This window comes from Vidua chalybeata, chromosome 21 (genome assembly GCF_026979565.1).
Source record: "Vidua chalybeata isolate OUT-0048 chromosome 21, bVidCha1 merged haplotype, whole genome shotgun sequence".
NCBI classification, from domain to species: domain Eukaryota; kingdom Metazoa; phylum Chordata; class Aves; order Passeriformes; family Viduidae; genus Vidua; species Vidua chalybeata.
Genome location: NC_071550.1, coordinates 3,257,890 through 3,275,677, shown reverse-complemented (window position 1 = coordinate 3,275,677; position 17,788 = coordinate 3,257,890). Strand labels below are relative to the sequence as shown.

Below are 17,788 nucleotides of genomic sequence, written 5' to 3'. Positions count from 1 at the left end.
AAGCCCAGCTTGGGCTGGGTGTGGAGAGCCAGCTCTGGTTCCTTTTGGTTGGAGCTGCTGTGGGGCTGTGTGTGACAAATTCCCATGGATCTGCCTCTGGGAGTTCCTCTTCCTCCCAGGAGCAGGGTTTCTGCAGGCTCCTTCTCCTCCATCCCCCTCAGGTTTCACAGTGTTGCAATCCCTGTGAAAGTGCCAGGCCTCACCCAGTAAATAGCCAAAGAAATGTTCCCGTGGCTGGGGTGGAAACATCCTGTGGCCACTTAGGAAAGAGTGAACTTTATTCCTTGTCAACATTTCTGATGGCACAACCGAGGGCTGCAGCAGAAGGTAAATACAGCACACATGGGCCTTGTGTTCATTCCAGGCAGTGAGATGTGTTCTTGTGACAGGAGAGGTGAGGGATATTGTTGTGTTCCTTTTCCAGCCTGGGGAAAAAAAAAAAAACCTAAATTCAAATATCCTGAGTTTCCTGGACCAGAACTCCAGAACATGTTCAGGCCAGGGGTGTTGCAGAAGACCCCATCTTGTTTTACTGAAGATGCTGCTCCTGGCTGGAAGTCACCCAGATTTCCACCCTTCAAGCTTGGCAGCATTTCCTCTCGTTGGAGCTTTGTTTCAGGAATTCTTGAGCTCAGCCTGTGATGGATTTAGGAGTTGAAGAGGTGTTGGATTGGGAGGGGGAGCTGGAAGGTGTGGAGGTCACATCTCCCTTCCCTTCCCTGTAGGTCTGGGCTCAGAGGATGTCATTCCTATATCCCAAAGCAGCTGATAAGACTAAAATCTGTTTTCCAGGCAGCTGTGGAAGCATTCACAGACGTGGGACTGTGCAGAGAGCAGCCCCAATCCCTCCCAGTGTTTTCATGGCAGGAGCAGCAAACCCACATAGAAAGCCAGAGATTTCATGGTCCCTTTTACAGGGCTCAGGGCTGGTGAGTGAACTTCTGTGGCCTGAGGAGGAGCCTGATGAGCTGATAGCAAGTGCTGATAGGGCTGGAGCTGCTGGGAGGCTGAGGGGAGCTCCACACCCACGAGGAGCTTCAGGCAGAGCTGTTTGCTCAGTGTCTGCACAGTTTATAGAGGAAACTGCTCCCCTTATTAGCTTTATTTTTAGTGCATTGGGTTCCTGATGGTTTTTTTCCTTCCCTGACATCCAAGAAAAAGCTGGCTCCCCCTTCCTTTCCCACATCCAGCCACGTTCCTGCACCCAAGGCGGTTTCCTCCTGCTGTTAGACAGGTGACCTCACCGAATCCCAAACTTCCTGAGGATCCCATGGCCCTAACCTGCAGCCTCGCTGGTTTTCTCCTCCCCAGGGTGGAACGAGCTCCTAATTGCCTCCTTCTCCCACCGCTCCATAGCCGTGAAGGACGGGATCCTGCTGGCCACGGGGCTGCACGTGCACCGGAACAGCGCGCACAGCGCCGGCGTCGGGGCCATCTTCGACAGGTGGGCAGGGATGGAGGGCTGGGGTTCCATCAAAGCACCGTGCCTGGACACCCCCATCCCTGTCTGCACCCCAAACTGCCTCCCTTCCTTCCTGAAGGAGCCCAGGATGAGGGAGTCCATCCCACGAACACACACGCAGAAAACCCCTCCGCTGAAACTCACCCAAAAACCCAACGGCCCCAAGCAGGGAGGAGTGCCCAGTGCAAATCAAAGCCCCTTTCATGGGGTCCAGATGCCTTCTAACATTACGAGGAGGCCACTCCTTTGTTCCTTTTCATCTTTAATTGGACCAAGACTTGATTTTATTTGCACAATGAAAAGGCCCCGGCGATGCTCAGCAGGTTCCACAGGCGTGTCCCGAGGGCTCTTTAATCTCAGCCTTTGGGAAGGTGTTTTAAAGCCAGGCTTACAGGGTGTTTGACCCACAGCGTGACTCCAGACGCTGCTGAAATGCTGATTTCTCTCCCTGAGACTCATCTTGAGTTGAAACCAAATCACCTTTGCTGCTCTGCTCTGTGAGGAAATTGTTCTTCGGACCTGGGTGACATCATTTGTTCCTGTGAGGTCATAAGTGCAAGATCATGACTTTGCTGCAGGATCTAACATGAAAAACTGGGCAATCAGTGGAAAATACTTCAAGACCGACACCTTCAGTAAGAGCAAAGGGAGCAATAAAAATTACCGGCAGAGGAAATTACTTTTAGATACCTGTTGGGGTGGGTTTTTATTGTTATTTTTTATTTTTAGGCGGCTTTCTCAGGTGCCAGAGCCTCTCGGTGAATGGATGAAGGCGGTTTTTATGGTCCCTGTTGTATCTCACAGGAACTATTGATGTTCCTAATGAGCTATTTTTGATGGAGGAGGAAAATGAGGCCACATCCTCAGCTGGTACAGGCCAGCACCATCCCCAAGTTCGTTAAACGTGACTGGAGCTTCTCGCTCTGGCTCTGACACCTGGGGCTTTTCATTTCCTTTTTTTTTTTTTTTTTTTTTTCCCCCTTTCATGCTGACTCTGTGCTTTCTCTGTCCTTTTGCAGAGTACTGACAGAACTGGTGTCCAAAATGCGGGACATGCTGATGGACAAGACAGAGCTGGGCTGCCTGCGAGCCATCGTCCTCTTCAACCCCGGTACGTGCCTGGCTCTGCTCTCCTGGCCCCTCTTGGCTGCTCTTCTGTCCCTTTTGGCTCCTTTTCTTCCCCCAAAAAGCCCCGTTGGAAATAGCAGAGGGCACCCAGATGCCATAGGGCAGGAAGGGAGGCAGGGGTGAAAGTTGGTTTGGTTTGGAAAGGATCTTAAAGCTCATCTTGTTCCAAACCTTTGCAGGGACTTTGCACTGTCCCAGGTTGCTCCAAGCTTCATCCAGCCTGGCTTTGGACACTTCATGGATCCAGGGGCAGCCACAGCTTCTCTGGACACCCTGTGCCAGGGCCTGCCCACCCTCACAGGGAAGGATTTCTTCCCAAAATCCAATCTAAGCCTACTCTTGTTCAGTTTACAGCCATTCCTCCTTGTCCTGTCAGCTCTCCCCCTTTTAGAGTGACTGTGAAAAGAAAGTTCAGGTGCTTGAGGGAATTGTCCCTGAATTGGAACAAAGTGGAATCTAGATGTTGTTGAAGAGAAAAATATGGATCAGAGCAACACCAGAGCATGGAGATAATTGTCTCTGCTTCCCAACCTCACCATCCAAGGGCTTTTATTACCTGTGTTTCAGGAAAATACCTTTGCAGACCTGGAGAGGCTGAAAGACGTGAAATGTGCTCATAAAACACACAAACCCTTCCATTTTTGACCACAGTTTCACAGACTCTGGGAGGGTCACGCTGCTCCCTTTTCCCTCTCAGCCCCAGCTGCCCAAGGGAAGAAGAAGTTTCAGTGCCAGGGATTTTCTCCAGCATTCCAGGGAGCAAATCCCTGTGCAGCAGGAGCCAGCCTGCACAGCTCTCTGGGGGGGATCTCTGGATTTCAGAGTGGATCAGAGCAGAACCAGATGGCAGCCAAGGACAAACCTCCCCATCCACCACCACCCTGCCCTCCCAGAGCACAGTTTGTGCCCAAGCACAGCTCCTTGCCTGGATTTTCCCACCACAGCCAGGCCAGGCTGTTCCAGCAGGGTTTATTACAGTTTCTTGCGTTTGTTTTTCTTCTTGACCAGTTTGGTTTTTATTTTTTTTAGTCCCCCCCCTCCTTGTAATCAGCAGTAATTTATTGTCTGTAATTTGGGATTAGCTGTATATGGTCAAAGATGGGGAATCTGGAGAGGTTCCTGTGGCACATGGGCTTGGGGATATCGATTTCTACACTGTCCCTTTCACCCTGCTAAAAACAGATCCTCACTGTGTCCTGTCCTGGGGGCTGTGCCAGAGCAGGGGCTTCTCCTTCAGCCCCACCACAGTGCTGGAGGGAGAAATCCCACGAGCCCAGGGCTGGAGTGGGAATGAAACCCTTTAAAATGGGGGTCTGGGACCACTGGAATGAGCCAAAACATTTGGGGCTGGGGTATGAGGTTGAGGGAAAATCTGTGATCGCGGGGTAAACCTTTGAGTGCTCCCCAAATCCCTGGAGCTCAGAGCTTGCAGCCACACTTTGGTGGGGCTGCAAGAGATGGAGGGAGTGCACAGAGGGCTTCCTGCCTGCCTGGGAAGCCTGGAGGTGTTTGGCTGATGGTTTTTGTGTTGCCTTTCAGACTCCAAGGGCCTGTCGAACCCGGCGGAGGTGGAGGCGCTGCGGGAGAAGGTGTACGCCTCGCTAGAGGCTTACTGCAAACACAAATACCCCGACCAGCCCGGCAGGTGAGCTCCCTGTGCCCCTCCTCCTGCACCCTGCCCCTCTGCAAACCCCCTGCAATGGGTGCTGCAGCTCCCAGGGTCCCCTCTCTGCTCTGGGCTCTCCGTTCCCAGTGATTCCCTGCGGACAAACCCCTCATTTCTACCCGCTCCAGCTGCGAGCATCCCTAAAAAACCTCCCCTGTGCAGCGCACAGAGCTCTTTATTCCCTTGCCAGGAAATCCAGCAAGGTGGGCAGAGCTGAGGAGCCCCAGCTCCCACAGCCCCAGCAGTGGGATGAGCACATGTGGGAAGGGGGTATCATTTCCCCTTTGGAAACCACGGCCAGCGAAACCGCAGCAAAAATAGGACTCACATGGAGTTAATTTTCGGTGGCAGATGAGCATCATTGCTGGGAAGTGAAAGCCTCAATTGATGCTCTTTTTCTCCCCTCCCTGCCTCCCCCAGTCCAGCTGGGAATGGGAGGGGGGATTAGGAATGTGTTCCTGGACGGCTCCGGAGCTGAGTGGGCGCATTTTCCCAGTTAGAGCCTGGAGCTGGCAGCTGCCAGTTAAGTTCCTGACAGCTTCTTGAGAAAGCAAGCAAAGCACTGGAAGCTGCTACTGGTGCATGAATGTTGGGGGAAAACAGCCCAGGCAACTGGGATTTGCATCTCACCTGCATTCCTGGCCTTGTGTGGATGGTTAGATGAAAAGGATGCTTTCACAGCAGGGAGTGCAGCGGGCAGAGCGTGTTCTCAGAAGTGATGCTGGATTTGGTTTTCCCCCCACTTTGGGTCCCAGAGTGCTGGCAGATGAAGAGAGGTGTGTTGTGAAGGGATTTCTGGTTGGTTTGAGGCAGGCAGAGTGGGGATGAGGGTGCCATGGGGTGTGTTTGGCTTGTGGTGAGCAGGGGAATTGAGGGATGAGCACAGGGCAAGGAGCAGGGCTGTCACCTCTCCTCTCCCAGGGGGTTTGTGTGCACCCATGCTGCCTCCTCGTCCAGAAGACTTCATTAAATTGCATTTCTGGAGCAAATCCAGAGCCAGACCCTGGACTTTGGCAGTTGTGGTGTTGCAGAAGAGCTGTTCCTGGCACCAGGAGAGCTGCCTTGGGAATCATGGCCAGCAGCTCTTCTGGATTATTCCCTCGGTGGGGTGAGCTCTTTGCACACTGTGCAGGATCTGCAGCCCTGGCACGCACAGGGGGTGGCACAGGGACAGCCCCAGCAAGCCACCATGCCTGGCAGCACAGACACAGCCACCAGCCCACAGCAGTTCCCCAGGGCTCTGCCTCAGTGCTCACTGGTGTTTGAGGGAGTGTTTGAAGCCCAGAAGCTGCGCCAGGGGCTCTGCAATTTCATCTCTCACTGGCTTTGAGTGACCTTGGGCTGGGAACCTTCTTGTGTGGTGTTCACACCCATCCTTGGTGCAGACCCGAGAGGTTCTGCACGCTCAGGGATGTCCTGAGAGCTGTGCCTGGGCCCTGCACACCTCAGTGGTGCAGGGCAGTGCTGGCCCCATCCCAGGACGTGCCTCAGGAGGGTGAACTCGTGGGCTGGGAGGGCTGGGGTTGCACAAGAGCTCCCCAAAGTTCTCTGGAACTCTGGACATCTTGCTGGCACAGTGTGCTCACCAGCTGGGGCTGCAAACAAGTTCTCCCTGTGGCTGAGCCCTGCTCCGTGCTGTGGGATTTCTGGAATCCCCACCTTTTCAGGTGCCCCAAATCCCTACCCAGCAGCAGCTTGGGAGCACCCTGTAAACACCAAAAGGGAATTTTTCTGCACAGAGAGGCATTCCCAGGAAAAACCCAGCCCTGCTCCCCCTGTGCAGCCCCAGGGAGGGCTGGGTGCCTCAGGGAATTGGGAATCAGGGCTCTTTTCTCCCCTCCCAGCCCTGGCACGTTGTGCTCTGGGCTGGTTATCTCACAGTTAAACATATCCGAGGGCTGGAGCCATCATCTGGTTTGGTTTAAAGTGAAACTTCCTGAATGGGATGGTAGGACTGATTTGTTTTTCCTGGCTCTGCTCCCACCATTCTCGCCAGCTCAGCAGAAAAAAAAAAATATAATTAAAAAAAAATAGGGAGAGGGAACTGTGCATGCACATAGAATATCTGTGTGCTTGTGCATGTCTCTGTGTGTGTTTTCTGCAAGCTCCCATTCCCCCTGGCCCTTTGCTGCTGTTCAAGCCCTGATTTTGCAGCAGGAAAAGCTGATAGATAACCCTGCTGTGGCCATTGAAGGGCTTTTTCCCTGGGTTGGGAGCACTCACACAAGGAGGTGACATCCAGTGGCACCTGGGGCGCTCCAAGGCTCTCTTGCAGGAGCTGGTGGCTTTCTCCTGGCTCCACAGCTTCTTGTCAGCCAGCAGCTTTTCCCTGGTGAGGATGGCTGTGGGTGGCTCATTGCCATCCTGGCCCCAGAGCTGCCAGCTCTCCCCAGCCCTCCTGCCTCGTGTGGCCTGAAACCATCTGCTCCAGGCAGGGCAGGGTGTGGGGAAAGGGTTTTTTTTTTGCCCTCCTCAGAGCCCTGGGAAAAGGGGAGCACTCCTGGTTTGCAGTGCTCCCTCTCAGCTCCTGTGTCACCCCTGGCTGGGCCCCTGGTGTCCCCTGCCTGGCCAGCAGCCCCGGGGCTCAGCTGGGCATGGTCAAACCCCAGTGAGGACTGGTGGGGCTGCTCAGGAGTGCCCAGAGCCTGCAGGAAAAGGGGCATCACCCAGCCCAAGTGCCAGCTCACCCCACTGGGCATCTCCTCCAGCCCCTTCCCAGCTGTTTGCCCTTTTCCCTGACCAAAACTTGAGCTGCTGCTGCTGCTTGCAGCACTGCCAGTGCCAAGGCTGATCCCGGGGTGCCTCCTCCCGATGGCTGCAGCACAGGGACCCCAGGAGCATCTCGGGGTGCCCCCCGGTCCAGGGCTGCCCTTTCCTTTCTCGTTTCACTCTTTCAGCTCCGTTCCCAGCACGTGTTTGTTGTGAATCTCCCCGTGGCTGCCTGATCTCCGAGGCTGGGCCACAATTCATGATTTCCCTGCATGGCTCTGGGTGCCAGCCCCACGATTTGGTAGCAAGAACTCTTTGACTCCAAACCAGAAGCGGGGCTGCACCTGGGGGATGTCTGACCGTGCCGTGTCTCCCTTTCCCCAGGTTTGCCAAGCTCCTGCTCCGCCTCCCAGCCCTGCGATCCATCGGCCTCAAATGCCTGGAGCACCTCTTCTTCTTCAAGCTAATAGGCGACACGCCCATCGACACCTTCTTGATGGAAATGCTGGAAGCGCCGCACCAAATGACTTAAGAGACCTCCGCTGGGTCAGTCCCTCGCCCGGCTCCCTCGGGGGCTTTCCTCTGCTTTCCTCGGCCCCAGCCCGTCCCTCCCTGCTGCCCCCAGCGCCGCAGGCACCGTCTGCTCCGGGGGACCCCCGGCCTCCTCGTCGCCTGCCCCCCCTGTCCGTTCGCTGTCACTGCTGCGTCTCCAGACCTGCTCGCTGGTTCCCTGTGCTACCCGTAGAGAAGTGGGAGCGGAGAGAGCTTTGCCAACCCCCGCCGTGCCATGAGGTTTGGGATGAGCCACCACGGGCTGGTGTCACCCCCAGCCCTCCCCTGGGGACAAGGACGGTGCCAGCCCTCGGGGCAGTGGGGTTTGGACGAGCCTGAGGGGGAGTGGTTGGACTCTTGCCAGATTGCAGCTGGGCTATTTTCAGAGGATGGAGTTTTTGAAAAAAGAGAAGAAGAAGACAAAAAAAAGAAAAAAAAAAAAAGAAAAAAAAATTCTATTTTTGGTTTTTAACTATTCTTAGTAGTCTCGGTAGTTACTTTGCGGAGGGAGAGGCGGTGCCCCCTGAATGAGTCACCCGTGGCTGCACAGAGCCTTCTCCTTCCTCTTCCAGAGGGTTTGGGATTGAGCTGAATCCCAGAACACGCAGGGAATGCCCTTTGGCCACCCCAGAGGGTGCCTGGGCATCGCTGCCCACCCCAAAGGTGTGGACTGAGCCAGCTGCAGCGCTTGCTTTAAGGCTGACAGGGACTCTCTGTGGCCCTTCCTCAGCTCCTGGGGGCTTGCTGGGACCCCTGCCCTCAGCAGGGCATTCCAGTACATCCCAGTGCTGCCCCAGTACATCCCAGTGCTGCCCCAGTACAACCCAGTGCTGCCCCAGTACATCCCAGTGCTGCCCCAGTACAACCCACTCCGGGGTTTTGGCTCACCCAGGAGGCTGCTCCTGTTCTTTCAGCCCTGCAAAACACTGCAAGGCAACAATTAGTGGGAGTGCTCGGCCAGGCTGCTTAATTGCAGCTGTTAATTAGTGGTGAAGCAAGAACAGGGCTCCCCCTCCCCTGGGTCTCCCCCGTGGGGGCTGGGAGGGCCGGGCTGGGTGGGGGATGTGGCAGCACCATCACCCCTGTCCTCTCTGGGATTCTGAGAGCACCAAAAGCACCTTGGCTTTTGCACAACCCTTTCCTTGAGTCTTGGTGTGACAGCGGGGAGCTGGACAGGGTTTTGGGGACAGGAATGTGCCCCCCCCACCACGGGATGGGATTCCCCCAGGAGTGTGTGGCCAGAGGTCAGCAAGGGAGAGATCCCCCTTCACCCCCTCCTCATCAGGTGTCTCCAGTGCCCCACCAAAAACACGAGTTGGAGAGAAAAACAAAGCAGAGGGAATGATGAGGGATGTTGGGAAGGGTTTTCCCCCTGAGAAAGAGGTGCCTGTGGCCAAGGGCTTCCCCACCACTTCCACGTGCTCTGTGCTTTAAAAAGCAAAGGATGAGGTCCCAAAGATCCTCTTGCTCCCCATGGTTTGCAGCTGGTTGAAAACTCCTCCTTTGTTCCTGGAAGGGGATGGAGCAGCACCCATCACCTCACTCACACCTCTGTTTTGGAGGGGACACCGTTGCCCCCTGGAGTGCCCAGCTCCATCCCCTGCAGCTCCAAAAGTTAAAAACCACTCAGGATTTCAGGTGGCAACTCCTCCTGGGGCTGGCCCGAAGTGGCGAATCGGCAGAGGCAGGCAGAGTGCCTTGGCTCTGTTTCCCCAGCAGCCTGCAAGCCACTGAAAATATTATTAAACAGCTTCACCCTGCAAGAATTTGCCAAGAAAACGAGGCAGGAGAAATGAAATCTGGCGAGGGTGCCAGGAAACACAAGCAGGCTGTTCCCTGCCAGCGGGAGGCTGGCGCAGCCCCAGGGGGGTGCAGGGAGGTGGCAGAGCCCCGAGCCCACCCAGCTCCTGGGCAGCCCCCAGGCCCCAGCAGAAAGGAGCCTGGGGCTTGCTTGGCACAGAGGAAAGGCTTTGGGGAAGTTGGTGGATGTTGCACTAGGGTAAACCCGCTGGTCTCTGGTGGGTGGAGCTGCTTTTTTCCTGGGGGAGGGCTGGGGAGGGGCTCTTGGGTGCTGTGGTGGCTGCAGGGTGGCACAGTGGGAGATCCCATCCCATCCCATCCCATCCCATCCCATCCCATCCCATCCCATCCCATCCCATCCCATCCCATCTCATCCCATCCCGTCCCATCTCGTCCTGGCCCATCCTGTCCCATCTCGTCCTGGCCCATCCTGTCCCATCCCATCTCATCTCATTTCATCTCATCCCATCCTGTCCCATCCCATCCTATGTCATCCCATCCCTTTCCATTCTGTCACATTCCATCATCCTCCATCCCCTTTCTTCCCATCTGTCCCCATCCCATCCCACTGTGTCCCATTGCATCCCATCCCATCTCACATCATCCAGTCTTCATCCCATCCCATCCCATCCCATCCCATCCCATCCCATCCCATCCCATCCCATCCCATCCCATCCCATCCCATCCCCATTAGCATCTGACCTTACAAAGCCAAGGGGGAGGCTTTGCAGGCCCCAAGCTCCAGGTCAGGATCATCCTCGTGCCTCGGTTTCCCTGCTGGAGCAGCACAGCCTCAGTCCATGCCCGTGGGAAAGGCTGAGCCTTGTCCTGGGGATTTCACTTCTCAGCTGGTGAAAGGGAGTTGGGATTCCCTGAGCCCCCAAAGCCCAGCCCAGCCCCTCCATCCTCATCTTCCCGTGGGAAGGAGAAGCTTTTGTGTGTTGGGAGCAGCCAGAGCAGCCTTAAAGCAACGAGCTTTGCATGACTTTGAGTCTTTCCTTTGTATTCTTTTCACTTTGGGCTTTCATTTGTTGTTGTTGTTGTCCTCATCATGATAAGGCTGAGTGTGGAGAGGTGAGCGTGGCTGAAGGAGAACAAAAGGCACATGATTCCCTAGAGAGGTTAGGAATGGATTTCACCAGCTCTCAGTACTCTTGCAAAAATCTGCTTCGATGGGGGTGATCTCTTTGAAATGCTTACTTTAACTCCTTGTTGGTGGAACAGTCTTTCATTTTCTGAAGATAGCACAAACATCAGCCTTTCAGCCACCTGCTGCACCCCTCGCTGCACGTTCCACCCACCCCTAACCCAGTGCAGCGCACCCCAAACCCTCCGTGGCAGTGCCCGGCTTCCCTTGGCACTGGAACTGTCCAGGAGCGCCCTTGGGGCCGTTTGGGGCAGGTGGGTGTGGGGAACGCTGAGCCCTGGCCTTGTGACCCCTCCCCTGCCGCAGGGACAGCCCTGGGCTGGGCTGCTGACCCCAAAACAGGATGGGCTGCTGACCCCAAAACCAGGCTGGCTGCTGGTCCCAAAAGCAGGATGGGCTGCTGACCCCAAAAACAGGCTGGGCTGCTGGTCCCAAAACCAGACTGGCTGCTGGTCCCAAAAACAGACTGGCTGCTGGTCCCAAAAGCAGGATGGGCTGCTGACCCCACAGAGGCTGGAGCTGTGCTGATCCCAAAAGCAGGATGGGGCTGTGCTGACCCCACAGAGGCTGGAGCTGTGCTGATCCCAAAAGCAGGATGGGGAGCTGTGCTGACCCTGCAGAGGCTGGGGCTGTGCTGATCCCAAAAGCAGGATGGGGAGCTGTGCTGACCCCACAGAGGCTGGAGCTGTGCTGATCCCAAAAGCAGGATGGGGAGCTGTGCTGAGCCCGCAGAGGCTGGGGCTGTGCTGAGCCCCTCAGGGCTGCTCGGGGGTCTCTGTGTGTCCGTGTATGTACTGTAGATACCAACACTGTATAATACCCCACTCACATGTACACTTAGAGACCTGTAGCAGTTACAGACTTTTCCTGGCTTTTTGTGGTTTAAGTCGATTATTTTTTCTGGTTTTTTTTTTTTTTTCCTTCTCCTCGCTTTTTTTTTTGTTTTTTTTTTTTTTTTTCCGTGTTTTGCTTCCATTGTATCTGAATCCCTTTCTGAATTGGCAGATGCCAAATCTGGATTTTTATTCCTCGAGACAAAGGAACTGCATCTATTTTAAGATGCCTTTTTGTTTTGTTTTTCTTCTTTTTGTTTCCTTTTTCTTCTTTTCTTTTGTTTTTTCTTTCTTTTAAGCAGGTGGTTTGGAGTAAAGAATAGCTTTAGCAATTCCCAATACTTAGTGATGGATGCCTTGGCTATGGGATACATAGATTAAAAAAAAAAAAGACATTAAAATTTAGAATGACAAAAAAAAAAAAGATAAAAGATAAGGAAAAAATATCTAAAGCATCAATAAAGTTAAAAATCTATTTTTGTACAAATGTAATTTTATCCCTTACTGTATCCTTGGATATTTTCTTTCCTGGATTGTTTTGTTTCTTCTACAGAGATTGTTATAAACTCTCTCTATTTTTTCTCTCTTTCTCTCTGTAAATGTTCAGCCACAGGGATCTGGAGAAGAGGGAGAAACTTCTGACCGTGTTTTAAAGGCTTTATATGAAATCTCTTTTGAAATAATTTTTTTGAATGAACTTTTTATTTTTTTTTTCCCCCCCACTTCCAAAATCTTTTTGGGGATGGGAGGGGGGTGGGAGGGAGGGGGAGGGCTGGTCTGGGGGTGTCTTTTGTCACGTATCTCTGGCGTTCCCGCAGGTCTGTTTTACTGTGAAATCACTACCGTATATTATTATTCACTTCAAAAACAACAAAAAAGGTTAAAAAAAAAAAAGAAAATAAAAAAAAAAAAAAAAAAAGAACTGCAGCTGGAAACGCCAGTATTTTGAGAACAATTGTATTAGAATCGTGGAAAAAAAATGAGAAGAAAAAAAAAAGAGAAAAAGAAAAAAGGAGAAAAAAAAAAAAAAAAAGAAAATATATGAGCATTTTAAAATATAACCCAGTCCAAGTCCTCGTTTGTTCTTTTTGGTGTGTCTCGAGTTATTCACTGGGGGGGCTGTCCCCATTCCAGGGCACTGCAAATCCAAGGAAACCCCGCTGGCTGTCAGGCAGGAGCAGCCCCAGCTCTCCCCAGGACTCTTCCCCTTTTCCCCAGGTATTTCCCATGCGGGATTCCCCGTCCCTTTGCCCCTGCCCGGGTGCCCGCTGTGGCTCAGGGGTGCCCAGCGATGGCATCTCAGTGCCAGCCCGTCCCTGCCCGGCTGGCACCGCGGTGACCGAGGCCACCCTGGGCGCACCCCAGGGCTGCGGGTGGCGCTGTCCCCGTGCCAGGGCTCGGCTCTGCGGGCACAGAGGGAATCCCGATTTCCCGAGGTCGGGATTGAAGGCACTTGAGAGGGCATTCCATGCTCAGACTCAGGTGTTTATTATTTCTTATCAGTGTCACAGCCTCACAACCCTGACTTCGGCAGCTTTTCATTAGCGGGACACAAAATGGCTAATTAATTCTTGTTACAAGGTCTTTTAAAACTAAACTAGCCAATTAAGAAAGGACACCTGGATTGATTTCCCTTTTAACCCAATAACTGATCCCTCCAAGCCCGCAATGGGGACTTTTCTGTCCAGTCACAAAACATCACCCAAACCCATGAAGAAGGAGGAAGAAGAAGGTGAAGAAGGAGGAAGAAGAAGGTGAAGAAGTAAGAAGAACAACCTGCCTCCACCCTAAAACCTCCATCTTGCTTCATCTTTATTTCTATATTCTAAAACCCCAAACTCTAAGTTTTCCACCCTGTGATATTACAGACTCCTAACCAACTCCACACCCGTAATCCCAGTGCTGTTAATCAGTTTTAAAAGCCTGTTCCACGACCTCAGGTCAAATTCAGTGTTCTCTTGTGGGTCTGTGCCCTTCAGCACAGAAAGTTTAAAATTCTCAGTATCCAGGGTTCCAGAATTTGGGGGCACTCCCAGCACGGGATGATGGAGATGTTTGCTAGCCCAAATCCCTCCTGGAGTGGTCCCCGGAGCAGGAGCTGGCAGCAGAGGGTGGGAGACCGGGAGCCTTTAGGCTGCGCTTAACCTGGATTTGTTGCCAGGTGTAAAGGAGGTTGAACTCGCTCTTCTCGGGTTTCCAGCCGGGATAAATCCTCCCCCGGCGGAGGGAGATGGAAAATCAGAGGCTCAATTCGGTTAGCGCCGATCCGTGTTTTCTCATTTGGGAAAAACGAGGTTTTGTCATTCGGGAAGCGCCGGCAGGAGGTTTGTGGAGGGCAGGGGAAGGGGCACAGGGTTGTTTTGTTTTGTTTTGTTTTTTTGTTTGTTTTTTTTTACCCAAAGCTGCCCATTCCCACTCCCTGCCCCGCTTCGGCAGCCCCCAGGGAGCCGGCAGCACCCGCCCGGCCACGCTCCCATCTCCAGCTGCACAGGCTGCTTGTGTGCCTCGTTAACCTCCGGGCAGCACTCGGTGTTTGGAGAGTAAATATTGACCTCCCTCCCGAGGGTTTTCGTCCCCTTCTCCCGGGTGGAGCGGGCTGCGATGTGCGGGGCAGCGCCGGGATGCTCCGTGGGCTGCCCGGGTCACTGCTGCCCGCTGCTTGGGAAACCGCATCTCCCTTTGAAAATCTATTTATTTTTGCTTCTATTTTTAACGACGCTCAAAACAGAAAAGAAAGCGAAGCCGAGCTGGCCACTGATTTTTGGTAGGTTTTGCCTTTTTTAAATCTTGTGTTTGGTTCCCGCTGTGTTTTCTGCCTGGGGAGCACTCCCAGAGCCCCAAACCTGGGAAGGGCTCTGCTCTCCCTCGAGGAGGAGGAGGTTTGCACCTTGGCCAAGTCGTTGCTGTTTTTCCAGCTTCTGCAGGGATCGAAGTGCCTGTTTTGACTCTCCTCCCGATTCCTTGATACCAGCAGATGATTGTAATGCAATTAAACCTCGCACCGGCCTTTTGTTGTGTCTCCGGGCTGGGCGTGCGCGGGATTCACCCTTGCCCTGGGAGCAGCGTGGAGACATCCCAGCTCAGCGACGGCACACGGGGAGCTCCGGGGCTCTCTCCTTTATCAGGAACGCCACGATTCTTTAAATCCTGAGCTCTCGGAGATGTGGGATCCGAGGCGACCCCAACTTCCCCTGCGAAATGCCATTCCCTGTGCTCCGGGTGCCGGAGGGGATGGAGAGTGGGAGATGCTGAGCTGGGGGTGCAGGGCTCGCTCTTGGGAAGGCACGGCTTAATTTCTGAGCATTCCCAGTGCTGACAGAGATGGAGTGGGGTGTCAGCAGAGTGTTTGGAAATCCTTAAGAGAAGGGCTGTGATCCCGGCCCTCTCCGTGCCTCAGGTTTGCGGCGAGGAGGGGACTCTCCAAACAAAATCCAGACAGATGAGCTCTTTCACTGGTAATTTGTCACTTCATAATTGCCGAAGAAAAGCAGGTTGGTTTTCTCCTCCTGACCTCTCTCAAGCAGCCTTTTCACCCCAGCTGGCCCCGGGGCCGGGGTCGGGGTCCTGCCGTGGCCTCTCGGGGCCGCCTCCCCCCGCCCCGGGGCCACAGAGGGCACCTCGGCCTTCTGCAGCGCATTTCCCGAGTGACATTTCCAGGGGTGTCCCCACGGCACCAGCGAGCCGGAGAGACACCCACCGAGCCCCAGGCTCGCCCCTGTGCGGGTGGGAATGGAGCAGATGGGAGCACCGGGAGAGCTCAGAGCGCCTGCATTTCAGGTTCAGACTCTGCTCCAAATCAAATTCGGGAGCTCAGCTGATCCTCTGCCATGCCCCAGCGCTTCCCCCTCCATCCCCAGCTGCCCAGGGCGGGGTGGGAATTGCGCTCCAGGCGTTTCCAGGTGGGACTTCGGGCTGGGAAGTGCCGGGCGCTTCTTTCCGTGGGAGCTGAGCGCGGCTCAGCAGGGCCGGGCTTGCGGAGGCGGCTGCGGGCCAAGAGGCTCCCGGAGCGGGGCTGATCCCACCGGGATTGGGGGGAGCCCCCGGGGGCCGGCCTGGCCCGTCCGAGCAAAGAGCAAAGTGCTGCTGCCATCTCCCGACCGCAGCGAGCCCGGCCCGGGCTGCCCTTCCCCGGCCCGGGATCCCACTCCTTTTCCCGGGATCCCACTCCTTTTCCCGGGATCCCACTCCTTTTCCCGGGATCCCACTCCTTTTCCCGGGATCCCACTCCCCTGCCCGATTCCCTCTCCCCCTACCCAGCTCCCGTTCCCCTGCCCAGAGCAGCCCTGGGGCTGGAATAAAACAATCTGTAGGGAAAAAAAAAAAAAAAGATATATATTTATAATTGTGAGGTTTGTTTTGGTGGGTTTTAAGATTTCTGTTGTTTTGTTTGTTTATTCTCTTTTGACCTCACCCTGCGAGGCTGCAGAGATGAGGGAGTGAAGCTCTGCCTCTCTCACTCCACAGTGCCCCAAATCAGGTCCTTCTGAGCGGTTTTCTGCCCCTAAAAGATGCTTTGCTCTCAATCACTTCCAGCTCCTTCCCTCCTCCTTGCCCCGGCTCTGGAATTCCTGTCCTGACCCTAAAATTCCTGTCCTGACTCTGAAATTTCCTGCTGAGGAGAGTTGCACAGACCAAGAGCCCAAACACTGAATCTTGACCCATTTTAACTCATTTTCCCTCCCCGGGGTGCCCGTGCCCGCTCTTCCCTCACAGCCTGACCAAGGGTTAACAAATTCTCATTTGAAGCATCCCCTAAACCGAGGCTCTTTCCTTTCCAAAGCGCCCCAGATCCCAAGGCACGGGTGAGAAATATCAGCCACAAAAATTTCGCATCTCTCTGCCTTACAACACTGGCAGTGAAACCTTGTTTGGCTTTGGAGGCAAGATTTTCCATCCCGGGCTCCAGCGCTGCTCAATTGCTCTGAGCCCACATCTTGTTTTTCTTCTGACAGAGTGAGGTATGATTCTTGGCTCGGTGAGCCTCTGCTAAATGAAAAGATGCTTTTAAAGCTCATTCACTCAACACTCACCCCAAAACCCAAGGGGAGGGTCAAATGGAAATTCGCTGAAGTTATCAGCCAGGCTTTCTGCTGGATTTCTTTTGTGGTGGGTATTAGGCTGAAGAGCATTAAATGAAGGCACAAGTGTTTGCTGGGGTGATGGTAAAGGTAGAAAAGCCCGATGATTAAAGCAGCCAGGGCATTGAATTTATTTTCTTGTGAAAAGCTCATGTTTGAGTCATTGTGATTCCTGGGGACTCGGCTCTCAGGGTTCACTTTGTCTGGATATTTTAATTTACAACATAAAAGCCTCCTGCTTGTAAGAAGAGCAGCCCCATCCTTGTGTGAGTTCGCTGGAGAGCTGAGGGATGGAGGGGGAATTTCCTGGCCACCGAGTCAGGAGCAGACTGGGAAGGGTTGCACTCGATGGTCTCAAAGTTCTTTTGCAGCCTGGGTGATTCTGTGACTCTCTGGGGGTGTTCCTGCCTTGCTGCTGGGGAGCTTTGCAGGCTGGAATCTCTTCCTGGGGCTCCCAGCTCCTTCCTGCCCTCTCGGGGAGCTGCTTTCTGCTCATCCTGCTTGTGGTGGGAGAGGGATTGGCATTCCTGCCCCATCCCAACCCACATTTCCCATCCTTATTCCTCTGCCAGAGCACGTTCTGACAGCCAGAGGTTTCCAGAGGTGGAGGAGGATGAGGATTGCTGAGATGAGAGGGGAGCCAGCACTGGGCAGGCACGGGGCTCTCCTTCCTGAGAGTGTGGGCTGTATTTTCTCGATTAAAAATGGGATTTTCACCTCTGTGAAACGTTCTTGCCTTGTCAGGATGTGTTCCTGCTTGCCAGGGAGAGGGGAAGGGATAGAGCACTTCACTGGAGAGTGGTGTGGCCCTCAGGGCTCTGTGTCACCAGGAGGGGCTGCAGGAGCTGCAGCTTCATCTCCAGGGCAGGGAAGTGATTCCAGTGTCCTGGAAGAGCCTGGGCGGGCTCACACCACCCTGCAGGCAGAGGAAGCCTTTGTGTCCCTGCGAAGTCCCACCAGCCCAGAGCGAGGGGAAAGCCTTTCCTCCGGCTGGCAGCGAAATGAGTTCTGATCCCAAAATGCCACAGGAAGAGCAGAGAGGGATGGCACCGCCCTGCTGCCCCTCTTGGACCTCATCAGCCCCCAGCCAGAGTCCTTCATCCCTGCTCCAGCCCTGTCCTGTGCTCATTCCATCCCTGCCCCATCCTTGTCCCAGTCCTGCTCCATCCCTGCCTCGACCCAGTCCTATCCCTATCCCATCCTTGTCCCATTCCTGTCCTGTCCCTGCCCCAACCCTTCTCCAGCCCTGTGCCATCCCTGTCCCATCCTTTCCCTGTCCCATCCCTGCCCCAACCCTGCTCTATCTCAGTCCCATCCCTGCCCCATCCCCATTCAATCCCTGTCTCACCCATGTCCCAACCCTTCTCTACCCCTGCCCCATCCCTATCTCATCCCAGCCCCATCCCTGCCCAG

At 54.3% G+C, this 17,788-nt stretch overlaps 1 protein-coding gene across 3 annotated transcripts in view; it reads left to right on the top strand.

The window, feature by feature from the left end:
- Nucleotides 1–8,056, top strand: part of RXRA (retinoid X receptor alpha) — a 98,747-nt gene extending 90,691 nt beyond the window's left edge. For 2 of the 3 annotated variants that reach the window (XM_053962437.1, XM_053962435.1), the window contains exons 7-10: nt 1,312–1,444; nt 2,482–2,573; nt 4,130–4,235; nt 7,350–8,056. In XM_053962437.1, coding sequence (XP_053818412.1) covers nt 1,312–1,444; nt 2,482–2,573; nt 4,130–4,235; nt 7,350–7,497 — 479 coding nt within the window. In that variant the 3' untranslated portion in view covers nt 7,498–8,056. Of the gene's footprint in view, nt 1–1,311; nt 1,445–1,872; nt 2,098–2,191; nt 2,444–2,481; nt 2,574–4,129; nt 4,236–7,349 lie in introns of those variants that run through there. The other variant, XR_008434513.1, reaches the window with a different exon arrangement.
- Nucleotides 8,057–17,788: the final 9,732 nt, after the last annotated feature.